At 38.4% G+C, this 13,539-nt stretch overlaps 1 protein-coding gene across 1 annotated transcript in view; it reads left to right on the top strand.

The window, feature by feature from the left end:
* The window catches only part of GRK5 (G protein-coupled receptor kinase 5), a 180,236-nt gene that overhangs the window by 133,500 nt on the left and 33,197 nt on the right, over positions 1-13,539 (top strand). Inside the window, exons 5-8 of the mRNA XM_063307246.1 lie at positions 9,456-9,556; positions 10,836-10,928; positions 12,116-12,179; positions 12,944-13,084. Of these exons, the coding sequence (XP_063163316.1) occupies positions 9,456-9,556; positions 10,836-10,928; positions 12,116-12,179; positions 12,944-13,084 (399 nt within the window). The remainder of the gene's footprint in view (positions 1-9,455; positions 9,557-10,835; positions 10,929-12,115; positions 12,180-12,943; positions 13,085-13,539) is intronic.

The following is a 13,539-nucleotide window of genomic DNA, read 5'->3' on the forward strand; positions in this document are numbered from 1 at the left end:
TTTTCTTTTATGCAAAAGTGACAAATAAGCTCTGTTTTGGCACATTATTTTGTGATATTGAAATTACTTCCTCAAATAACCAGCAAATATCACTCTCTCATGCACTGAGGATGTCACCTAGCTCGGTAAAGAAATGTCTGCAGGAAACAACCAACCTCAGACAACACCAAGAACCAAACAGTATAAACAGTGACCCACAAGGAACAGGAGCCCACTTGTTCCCTTCTGGTCTTTGGGGGAATAATTTAGGAATAGGCAGGCCCAACCAGACCCAGAATACACTCCTGTCTGATAAACTGGTGGGCTCACACTTGCCAGGATGTTATGAAGTTGCTTGCTGCCATATGGGTTAGTGTTAGCCTGATGTAGCTATTCTTCCAAGAAAGTGAGAAGAAGCACTCATAGATCCAGTAAAATGCAGAAAAGAGTCCTGAAAAGAAGTAGTACAGGACATAACACAAAGCAGGCAGAGGACATCAGGGCTGCAAGTATTTCAGCCATGACCACTCTGGCCTTGTGGACAACTCTTAGAAGCCCTGCCCAAATCCAAAACCCTAAAATAAGGTATTGGCAAACTCACCAGAGATGCTGAATTCATGGACTTACCTATGATCTGCTTACAATTTGTAGCCAGATCTATGGTTTTGGGAGTCATTGCATGCCAGAGGTCAGTGCTTCTACTGCTCATACCTGAATCATAATAAAGAGCTGGCATTTCACCAAAATCTTTTTTGGGAAAGAAGATATTTGGGGAAGCCATTTGTGAGGAACAAGAGCAAAAGGAAATTTCTACCTTCAGCCACTAAGGAAGGAGAAGAGCAGATACAAAAGAAGGGCACCTTTATCCTTTGGTCCAGAGACACACGCAGACCATTTCATGCCAAGGGCAAGCAGGGAAATAAATGTTGGAGATCCCAGACCTGCCCTCAGAGACCTGCCCCCAGTAGACTAGGGCAGAGACGGCAGGACTCAGGGACAATGGCCTCCGTGTTTATGCTATCACTGGCCAGAAGATGATTGCAGAGATTCTGACCTACCTGGGCACACACTTCCAAAGATAGATTGGCACTGGAGACATTCTGGTTTGGATATATGTTAGAATTTACGAGGAGGATAAGGACTTTCTACTGGGTGTACAAAAAAGGTTGGTTAAAGCTTTGAAAATTAAAGTGGAAATACAAATGATAAACCAAGAGAACGACCCAGATAATGACTTTTTATTGGATTTAAAAGGGATGGAAAAAAGAAAAATTGAAGAGAGATCAGATCCTATGACAACTTCTGAATGAATTAAAGATCGTTAGAACTAAAAGGAAGGAATATAAGTTGGTTTGTTTGACCACTGTTAAAATAAGACATGTTTCTATAAAGCTCTGCTAACCCTCTGCGGACTTTTAGCTAACAACAGGACTGAAAAGTTGATGATTTATGGATTTGCATATAGATAAGGGGTTGGTTATAGGAAGAAGAGGTATTCTTTTGTAACTTTAAAGGGTGTGAAGAGTTACTAAGTTTGTTTATACTTGTGATGAAAATCAGAAGTCACTTCTTTAGGTATTCCTTTGCTTTCTCTTTATTTCTTTTCCTTTTTCTTTCCTTGCACTTCTTATTCTTTCTTTCAATCTCTCTTTCTCTCTCTGAGTTTAGTTTGTATTTGCTTTTACTATTGTAATCAACATTTTCAATAAAAAATATTTTTTTAAAATACATCATTGATGCAATTAAAGTGACCATGTGGTGTCCTTTATGGAGGATTGTTTTCTATTTATAAATTTTAGGAGAGCTGCCTCCTATTTCTAAGGCTGTCCAGTGCAAATCCAGCTAATAATAAATATATATGTACCATGTGTATCAGGAACATCATTCCAGGGACAACTGTCAATTATAATGGAATAAAAACAAGAGCTCTGGTTGGTTACACACGCCTTGTAAAACAGGGGTCCCCAGGCCGCGGATCGATACCAGTCCACGGCCTGTTAGGAGCCAGACCACGCAGCAGGAGGCGAGTGATGGGCGAGCGAGCAAATTTACAACCAGAGTATTTACAGCGGCTCCCCATCGCTCGCATTACTGCCTGAGCTCCGCCTCCTGTCAGAGAAAGCAAGCCCACTGGCTGCTATCTCCAAACAGCGTGAAGAAAAAAGAATAAAAGGTCAGTAAAAAGAGGAAGCGCTTGAATCATCCCAAAACCACCACCACCACCACCACCCGGTCCGTGGAAAAATTGTCTTCCACAAAACCTGTCCCTGGTGCCAAAAAGGTTGGGAACTGCTGTTGTAAAAGGTCAGAAGCATTCAAAACCTTTGTCTGAGTTGTGGAATATATTGTATGCTGTTATGAATTAATCATAATACAACTTTTACAATACCAGCCCAGAAAAAGCAAATACGTTCATTTTCTTCTTGTTGTTGGAAAGACTACAACTGCAAAGCTGCTTTTGCATACTGTCTACTTCTGCCCAAACTTAATTGCCTGATTATGGGAAAAATGTCCATTGCTTGGTTCTGTTTGTTTGCATTATTCATCTGCCAGTTCAACATACTTTCTTAAGCCTGCTAGAGATGTCTAATCTATGACAATATATAATGCCAGTGGACTTTCTGGCTAGATGTGGCAGACCCATCTAAACTATTAAGATAGTTTGGATTAGCAGGCTTAGCAATTCATTCCTGTGTTCTGTGTATGATGGCAGTGATGAAGAGGATCAAAATGTTGTCTCCCAGGAGTGACAGATCCCTGTGTCCCAGCACTTGCACTTCACAAAATTAGAAATTTGTAGCTGGGGAAGAGCATGCTGAAAGAAACATTTTCAAGGAGGAACTAAACAGAATATGATATTGATGCCAGGTAACCAACAGTAGGACAATATACTAGCCTGTAGGGGAAGTAGAATAAATAGAAATATTAATTAATGTAAAAAGTCAGATGTTAAGGCGACAAGAATGACAATGGTTATTCACAATATGCTCAGAGGTGTCTATTTTTTTTTACTAAATCAAGTTTGGTAACAAAACTTTGGTCTAAAGGAGGGCTAATAGTTATATGAATAGAGTTTTTAGTTTTCAGAGAGCCATTGGCTCCAGAGCCACTTTGCAATTTTCTCATTGGTCCCATCAAGAAGCACTTGAATGACTCCATGTGCATATTTTCCCCTATAAGAAGGAAACATTTTAGGGTCTTGTTTTACAAAATAAAGAAGTGAAGCTTGGAAAGGCTGCAAAATTGAGTTAATAATAAAGGCACTGCCGGTGTCCTCCTTCCACAGTGAGAAGTCTTCAGTGGAGAAGAAAGTGGAGCTAACCGCAGTAGGCTGTCCTAAGGGTGGCTGAAGAAAGGTTAGGTTCCCTTCCAAACAAATAAAAGATTTGGGGTCTTTTAAAAGATGAGTAGAACAGAGCTGGAAGAACTTGACTGCATAGGTATGATTGGCCAAATTTTTACCACAACAGCCTGGCAAGTTGCCTTTGCCAAAACCCTAACTCAGCTTCACTTTGATTTGCTTTGTGAATCTCTTTTTGTTGGGCTGTTTCAAGGCTATGTTTCTTCTTTTTCTACAACTATACCCAAAGAGGGGTAGTCCTCTTTCCAAACTAGGACAACTGGCAGGTCACAAAGGCACTATTCTGATCACAGGGCCAAATTCTATATCAACTCGGTATCAGCTGGAGAGGTTGAAATTATCACAACTGTAGAAAGCAGGGAATGAGAATTTAGCTCTTTACTCCTTACAGAATATCTGTTCTTGGTGTTCACCCATTGTGCAAAAATTTGGTAGATGCAGCAGCTGGTGCCTCATCAGTTACCTCATCCTTCTGTTATTAGAAAGGAATACTTAACACTCAGATCAAGATCAAAGTAGCTTTAGAAGACAAATTCATAGAATGAATAGTTTGGGGGTTGTTTGAGGTTGGGTTTTTGGTTTGGTTGTTTTTTTTTTTTTTTGGATACAGAGACTCTGCAAAGTTGTTTATATGCAAATGTCAACCATCCGTATCTAAGACGTACTTCTTGTTGGAGCTGCCTCTATCAGATTGGAAAGCCTTACAGCTTGAACTTTTGTCCAGTGAATGAACCATTTTAAATTAGCTGTTTTAAAGGCAAGTTTTACCCTAGAAGGTTTACCAGACTTGAAGTGTAACATATGTTACACATAACATTTTAAATTAATTACATTAGTTAATTTCATTGAATGAACATTTAAAAGCTGGCAACAGTGGAGACAACTGTATGATTAAAGAACAGATTAAAGATTATTTAAATATCACATTTTTCATGTTCATAATTTGAATCTGTCCATAAATTTGTGTGGCCCCATGATAAAAATTAGGGTTAAGATAGAGAGGTATCTTGAGTGGTTTGAAAACATATACAGCTTAGGCTGGATCACACTAGGGCTACCAGATGTGGGCTGCAAAATCTAGACAACCACCATATGTTAGCCAAGAGCTAGGGTTTTCAGCACTTCTTTGCTGCCATTTAGTAGTCATCCAGATTTCTGCTGCCCAGATATGGTAGACCATCTCCTTTGGACTCAGTTGAGTAAACTCAGTTGTTGTCAGCTGAATAAGATGAAGCATGATATAGCTTAGGGCAGTGTTTCTCAACCTTGGCGACTTTGAGATGTGTCGGCCTCAGCTCCCAGAATTCCCCAGCCAGTATATACATCTCAAAGTTGCCAAAGTCGAGAAACACTGGCTTGGGGTATTTCATGAACTCAGGAATTATCTGTTGCCAGGAAAATAAATGACTTGGAATGTGGAAGGTGAGCTATTTAATCCCCTTTCAGTAAATTGTCATTGTGTGATTAAATGCTAAAGCAGTTGTCACCTACTTCATGGCATTGCCTATCCTGACTGGGGATTTTAGGAGTTGTGGTCTGACACAGGTGGAGAGCACCAGGCTTGAAAACATAGGCAACACTGCTGTCTTATATCACATTATCCCATGTGCTTCCTAATATGTAGAAAAGACTTAGTTGTGGTTTTGCCATTGCAACATAGTGCATTTCTATAACCCTGCATGCCAACAAAGCCAATAAAGTAGGATAAGGAGTCATATCAAGTCCACAAGGATCTGTTTTTCTACATTTGACAGGAAGGGAGAATGATTGCCTCTTTATCATATATCACACTGTATTCTTGGATACATTATGTTTTGGCCCTCTGTAACATGTGCCCCAGGTCATGCTTCTACCACTTTTATTTGCTTCATTCTCAACATTATTTTTTTCCAGCTAAAAATGTAGGCTGCTTGAGATACGATTGCATTCCCCATGGGGTTTTTTTTGTTTTTTTTTTGGTGCTGTGCATGCATGGTGCTTGGCTGCTTCTCCCTAATGTTATTCTTCCATAATGGGATGAATGTGTGCAGGGATAGAATGGTTGAGTTGAAAATAATAATTTGGGAACAGGTCATTTAGGCCAACCCTCTGTTCAGGGCAGGGATCCATACTGAAGCATCCCAAACAGATGGCTGTCTAGGCTCCACTTGAGGTCTGGAGGAAGAAAGGGAAAAGGAAGGAATGTTGACTTCAGAAAACTAATGGTCTTGTTTTCAATCTGCAATGAGATCTTCTATTAATTCACTAATTCAGTTCAGTTAATCAGTTCATACTTTCCATGCTAAAAATAAGTGTTCAGGGATTTCAAATGTGCTTTGTAATTTTCCTCTGAGAATTCAGACATGAAGACATTTGATCTTAGTGTGTGTGTGTGTGTGTGTGTAATATGAATGTTAATATTACGATTGTGCAGCCTTTTGGACTCAGAGAAAAGGGTGCTTTGGACTCACATAACACTTGTTGGCAACCGCTCAGAACAGCTGCATTTTTTCCTGTGATTGGGTGGTGCCCTCTACAGCTGTAAAGCAATGCTGGGAAAATGAATGTTTGGTTTAAGGGTTGTTGACTTCTTTCCCCTTCAAATCTGAAGCATTGCACAGCCCTAATTAATATCAACATTGTTGATAAAATCACCTCAAATTGTATTGCAATGTGTGTTATGTTATATTAAATAAGTGGAAAGCGCCTTATGAAAGGTATGACTTAGCAAGCATTACAATCAGTTACCAGCAGACAGTGTAAAATAACGCTCTTAACTCTTTATGTATAAGAGCCCATGTGGCAGAAATCTCAATTCATCTGCAGTACAGAGAAATATTCATTAAAATTAGGTATCAAAAATTTCTGCTTGCCTGAATTGGGTGCCTCCTTTCAACAGTATATAATCCCATATCCATGATGCTGCTATTTCTGGATCTAATAAACCTTCCTAGATGACCTTAACTGAACTGAACTCCTAAGCTAAGAAATGGTTGATCTAGTTACTTGGATTTCCAGGACTGTGAGTCAGACACGACTGGACTTAATGTCAAGGGAAACCTTTACCTTTACTTAACCTAGATTAGGCAGTTGAAAAATAACATAGAGGACAAGAGCAAAAAACACTTCCATAACATAGCCAAGAAAACTGTAGTGTCAAAGATGTCTTTACCATTAAGCCTTCCTGAGTGATAAATACATTCTTGAAAACTTCTCAAAATGTGGCATGGCTTTGAGGCAGGTTTGTTTGTTTGTTTGTTTGTTTGTTGCAGTGTTTCTCAACCTCAGCAATTTTAAGATGTGTGGACTTCAACTCCCAGAATTCCCCAGCTAGCATGTTATCACTGGTTTAGTGATATCTCATTGGTATTTGGACCAAACCAGCCTTGTGTGTTGCTTTCCTCCTAGCTTCTTTGGTTTGAGACTGTACTCACTGGAGGTCAAGCTTAACTTGAACCAAGCTTTTTGGGAGTGCTGCTTGTTGCTTTTATTTGAGATGTTCTGTCACAAAAATTTTTTTGTATTTATTTATTTATTTATTCAATTTATATAACCGCCCATCTCAGACCAGTGACTTCTTGTAAGCAGGATGATTAATAGTAGAAAGTCAGGAAGATAATTGTGGTCAATAATTTTTGCCTCCACATGATTTAAAACTGGAACTGTGCTACCTACAGCACTCCACAAAATTCTGGGAAAGGGTTCAGCAATTTTATCTCTCTCTTTCCACTGACACACACAACACTTCAATTTCTGAAATGATGACAAATGACTTGAAATGTTGTGATGTAACTTAGACTATTGGACTAAATAACATTTGTTCCTGCAGAACTTGATTAAATTTGGCCAGCAGCAGAAATACAAGTACATATGGAAGTCATTTCTCAAAAGCATCTATTTCTTAAATACTTGGAATAAGAAATGGAATATAACATTATTTGCCAGTGATAGAACTCATCCACTTGACTGTGCTCATATAGAATAAAGGAAATTCTGGTTTACAGTCACAGAAACATTATTAGCAAGTGCTTTAAAGGAGAAAAATATATAAATATTTTTGTCTGATGTCTTCATTTTCATTAGTTTTCATATACGCAAATACACACACACACATCCCAAAACTAGTTCCCTATTTCAGTCTTTTAGAATTTCATTAAAAAAATGATAATCTTGTTTAGTTAATGACATTTATGCATAAGACATAGTTACATTACCTATCCTTGCCCAGGCTAAGTTAGGAGTTTCTATGCTAAGCCAACTTCAACAATATGCATAACAAGAAGAAAAGAGTCAACATGGAAAGATGATTTAAAATATGTTTGCTATCAGGCTGATTATACCACTTCAGATGGCTGGCTAGGCTTCAGTTTGTATGCATAGCCATGCCTGCAGTAGCTGGGATTGTGAACAATGCAATTTTTTTCAAGGGATTTTACATGAGTTTCTATCAAACATTAAGACATACTTCTGTAAAATAAAACTTACACTCATCAGCCATATTTTTGTGGAATTAAAACCTGAATGGAAGGTGTCAGAAAAGTTGATAGAAGCAACATTTTGTAATATCATCTGGGATGTATTTGAGCCTGTGGCTCTTCAGGAAGTGGATAGAGTCCTTTGTGAAGTGACTTTTGTCACCTGTGGACTAAATCGTTGCTCCATGGTTGGTTTAAGCTGCCAGGGAAGGGATAAATTGCTGGGTACCTCTTTCCAAGGCACTGGCACATTCCCTCATCAAAAGGCTATTCCTAGACCCAGTTCTGTTAACAACTATTGCTTTGTCTCCAACTTGCCTTTCTTGGGAAAGGTTTTTGAGAAGTGGTTGGACAGCAGCTGCAAAAGATTATGGAAGAAGCAGATTATCTGGACCCTTTTCAGTTCAGATTTCTGCCAGGACATGGAATGAAAACTGCATTGGTGACTCTTGTGGATGACTTATGGTAGAAATTGGATGGAAGAGTGTGATCTACTTGGCCTGCTTTATCTCTCAGCGGCCTTTGATACCATCAATAATAATATTGTTCTGCATTCCAAGGGTCGGAAATGGGGGCACTGTACTGAGGTGGTTCCACTCCATCTTGACTGGGTGATTCCAGTTGGTGATTGTAAAGGGTGTCTCAGGGTTCTTGAGACCTGGTGTCTGGAGGCTGTTAGGGTTAGGCTCAGGCTTAATTCCAGGCTAGCTAATTGCAGGAGAATTCCAGTTTTGGCTTTGGATGTGGTCATGCTTCTGTTGAAAGAGCAGGCTCAAAATCTGGGGATACCCTTGAACTTATACCTACTGCTTAAACTTTGGCCAGAACTGCCTTTATCCAACTTCAGCTATAGCCTTTCTGGAATGGGAGACATTGGCAATGGTTATTTATGCCCTTGTCATCTCACAGGGGGACCAATGTAACACCCTTTACATGGGACTGCCCTTGAAACTTCAATTAATACAAAATGCAATAAGACCCAAAATAGTCACAGAACACCTCAGTAGTGGGAATTGCACTGGTTGCTAGTTTGCTTCCAGGTGTGGGTCAAGGTTCTGGCTATTACTTCTAAAACCCTGTATGGCTTGGGGCCTGCAAGATCATCTTCCCAGGTAGAATCTGCCTGCTATTATGTGCTAGCAGAGAGGCATGCTAAGATTCCCCACCCAGTGGGAGATATAACAGGAGCAGCATTGAAGTGAGCATTCTTTGTTAAGACTCCCCTCTCTTGGAAGCCTTTGTTCCCCTGAAGGTTGGCCCCATCCCTCACAACACTTCAAAACACACTTAAATCCTGACTATTTAATAGAGTTTTCAGGAACAGAAGAGATGCATGCTTAATTATGAGAATATTTTTTTCTGGGTTGTAAGAAAAGGATGCTGGGTGGAATATGGTTATTGTATATTTCTGCATATTCTGTTAGTTGTTGATATTTTTCTGTATTTTTGGAATCTTTTTGTTTATTAGTAATGTACTGTTCTATATCCTCAATAGAATTGTTAGATTGAAGCAGCATAGAAGTCTCAATAATAAATAAATTTGAAGATAATTTTTTGTATATTTTCTTATCTTTTGGTGCCTAAATGTCCTTGGTTATCAAGGAAATGCTTTCTCCTGCTACAAGGCTAATATACTGATGATTCTCTCTGCTTTTTTATAGTCTCCAGTTTATGTAGCAGAAGTCAGTCAAGATCTTATACAGCGGACAAAAGAAAAACTTGAAAACAGCCCCTGTAAAGAGCTGTTCTCACCCTGCGTGAAGTAAGTGCACTCTGGCATTCAAAGATCTTATTATTTTGTTGTTGATTTCCACAGGATTTTTTTACAAATAAGTTCTCCATAAAAGGCTGGTCATTATAATTTACCATTAGGGATATTCCACACATAGACTGAAACAGCTAGTTTTAGATGATTCATGTCCAGACCAAAATGTATGGTTTGTCTGGACATCAACCTGAGATATGTATGTTCTGGGCAGAGATGTTCCAAGGTGGAAGATGACAGAGAAAAGGGAAAGCCAATGGTGCACAGTGAATGAGAGTAAGTGAAAGAGAAGAAGGTGAAAACTGGGAGAGGCTAAGCGGGCCTGGTGGGATGCCAGACTTGAATGCAGACACAGTAGTTGAGCTGAAGGAAGGTGCTGAGTTGATTCCCTCCACATTTTGTCTCAACTGAAACCAGAACAGCCAAGATGGTCGGCGTTTCCATTCATCTGAACTGTGACCTATTCAGAACATTGTGGCTGAACTTCCAAGTCACAATGTATTTCTTTTGTGCATGAAGCAAAACACACTTTCTGTTTCGTGGACATTCCTCTTCATCACCCATTTTGTTTTTTTGTTTTTTTTAAAATTAGGTTGCAGAATCCACATAGGCAAAAGAACATACATATGTTTCAAAATGCCCTTTGTCTAGGACATCTGAAATAGGAGGACTATTTTTGTTGTGTCATCCTTTTGTTCAAAAAAGGGCTTATCCATTTTGAAAAGTTAATGTACTCCTAAGCTCCGTATACAAATATTCCCATTTAGAAACAGTGGTGCTTTCATTTGGCAAGATATTTGCCGGGCCTTAACAGAAGAAAAATATCAAAAGGGAAATATCTTTAAAAGCATGTTGTCTTCAGCAGGTGCTTTTGTTGTGTTTGGATTACTTGTGAAATTTTTCAGCTTTCATTCAGTAATTATACTTGCGACTTTTAATTGTCCTGCTCCCATTTTGCTCTTTGACTTAATAATTATTCATGGCCTTAACAACAATCTGATATTGCCTTGACTGTATCTTATATGTTGGGACAGCGCATTACTGTATATTAGCTGGATAGGCAACCACAGCAAAAAAAGTACAACAGGAAAAGATAAAAAAGAAATATAAAAGATATTGGACAAAAAAAAAATACATTATCCCTAAGATATGCTTTTCTAAAACTTGTAAGGTAGTATATTTAAAACTAAGCATCCTCTCTGGAATCGAGCTGGGGCACTTATCTAGGCTCGGGAGCAAGTTTGTCAAGTATTTCTTTCTTTTTCATCTGAGATAGGTCTGTTCATGAGTACCTAAGTGGAGAACCTTTTCAAGAATACTCAGACAGCATGTATTTTTACAGATTTCTCCAATGGAAATGGCTAGAAAGGTAAGTGGCTCTTCAGGTGGGTACAGTACAGCTGTCAAATGCTATGGGACATGAACAAGAATAGGAAGAAAATGTTTTTAGTACAACCTTTCCCAATCTGCTGTCCTCCAGATAAAATTTCTTAACCTATATTCAGACAGCTCAGTAGCTAGGCTAAATGAAATTAAGAAACTTGAAACCCAACATAATGGCCAAAGTGGCTCAGGAAGATAGACAGATAATAGATAATACTAATTTCAGTCAGTGACTAGATAAAACAGAACAAGTATCAAATGGTTGAAGGATTGTGCAGCTAAAATTCAATATGAAATGAAGGAAGGTTGCGTTAGTACTGAATTTATTTACAAATTATTCTGAATTCATTTTTTGGACTGTTGGTTAAGAAGAGAAGAATTGGACTGTTGGATCAGTCTAAAGGTGGATGTCATCCAGAATTCTTGGCCAGTTAGATGCCAAGAGGAAGCCCCAAAACAGGAACTGACCATATTAGCCTGATCTTTCTTCAGCACCAAGGTTTTCTACGTTTGAAGATTCCCACTTCAAATATTCCAGCCTGGAGTTTGTCTCACTTTTTCTAGTATCAGATCCTTTATTTTACCCCCTACTCCAGCCCAAATAAAAATACACAATCTGTTGCATTGTTGATGATATCATTGATATCTGTAGTTCATGTCAATTTATTAGCTTACCACCCCCTGGTGGATGAATTGTGATAGGAAAAAAAGTAATGACAATTTGAATATTTTCCTGTGGGTATTTATGAGCTTGTATGGTGCACTACTAATGTAGTTTTTTTCATTATGGGGTTGTAAAATATCAAGAAAATGACAGTAGGAGCTGCCCCTTCTCCTCCACACATCCTACAACCAGATGAGAAAGGAGGACAGTTAGGTGTGGTTGAAAAGCAGTCATCTCCACAGCCAAGTGATCTTTAACAAGGAATTTATGAATTTGTGAGGAATGAAGGGCAATGGGGCTCTGAAATACTCAACCTGTGTTTCAACTTTAGAAAAACAAGCAACTAATTCATTAAAACAAGGAGAGGGAAACAGCTTGAAAAAATTAACATTTTGCAATGCTAGGGATGGCAACTGAGAGTATGCTTGCCACACCTTAGCAGTTTCTTTTAAATCGAACCTTAAAAAAAACATTAAAACATTTTTTTCCCTATCCCAACTTTCTTTCAGACAACCAGTAACAAAAAACACATTTAGGCAATACAGAGTATTAGGAAAAGGTGGTTTTGGAGAGGTGAGTGTCATGTTTAATTGTAAACTCTTCTTTTACTAACTATGTACTCATTAGGATATCCAATTAACTTCTGCCAAAGAAATCACATCTATTGAAGCATGAGAAATTGCATGGATTTTTTAATGACTGCATGATTTCATTCTTGCTTTATGAGATTTCTTAAACTTGATTCACTATATGTGCAAGAAAGAGATAGAAGTGGTCTTTTCTCTAAGTTTTGTAACAAATTACTGATGTAGTTTTTTACGTTCTGGATTTAACAGTTGTAGATAGAACTGGAGTCTCTGCACTTAGGGGCTGTACAGCAGGGCTAGTCGCATTTACCCTTCCCAAAGACTTTTACCAAATTTGCCATAAAATATTATTAAATGCACAGAGACTGATCATACTGACTGTGCTTACTTTTTTTTTTTATCATAGTAGTATCCCACCTACTTTTTTGGCTTGGCCCTGCCCACTTTTAGAAATGGAGTATCCAGCATGTAAATAAATAGCAACTGACCCTCTGTGTGAACATCCTTGACTTAAAGGTTATCCCAACTTGAGATGGTCATATATATTATTTCTCTTAATTCAAAATGTGGAAAGCCAGCCCTGTTGCATTTTGGAAGACTTCCCTTTGTCCTCCTACTGAATATCTCTATAATTCAGTCCAAAGAATTTTGTTAAAATCAAGATAAAGTGAGGGAAAAGAGATTGATTTTGCTAGATTAATTGCAAACTTTTTCTATATCTTTTTCCCATTGTAACTTTCCCCTTTTCAGGTATGTGCATGCCAAGTACGAGCAACTGGGAAAATGTATGCATGCAAAAGATTAGAGAAAAAAAGAATAAAGAAGAGGAAAGGTGAATCCATGGCCCTAAATGAAAAGCAGATTCTAGAAAAAGTCAATAGTCAGTTTGTAGTAAGTATTGCCAAATTTGTAATGGGCATCAGCTCTCTATTAACAGATCCATCAGTGAATGGCATTTATTACAAGTACTTCTGGGCTGCATCATGATTTAGGTCAACTTTCTGATACTGGCTCTGCACGAATCCCTTGGTTATTACTATTGCGATCACAGTGGATTTTTATGTGTAATTCACTGAAATTTGAAGCACTGTGTGATTCCAAAGTAATTGTTTATGGAAAAAACAGTCCTGCAAAGAGCTCACTCTACAATGGAATGCATCCTCCTACCAGTTCTATACAAGACCTCACCACAGTCCAGAACAACAGAATCTGCCAAGCCTCTTTTATTAACTGTAGCTGCTGCTGATGCAAAAATATGTAGTAATAAATAAGAAGATACATACTGTCAAATCAGTAAATGTCCTAATTTTTTCCTGAAGAATTAAATCTGCAGTATTGTGTGTAGT

This window comes from Candoia aspera, chromosome 6 (assembly GCF_035149785.1).
Source record: "Candoia aspera isolate rCanAsp1 chromosome 6, rCanAsp1.hap2, whole genome shotgun sequence".
Lineage (NCBI taxonomy): Eukaryota > Metazoa > Chordata > Lepidosauria > Squamata > Boidae > Candoia > Candoia aspera.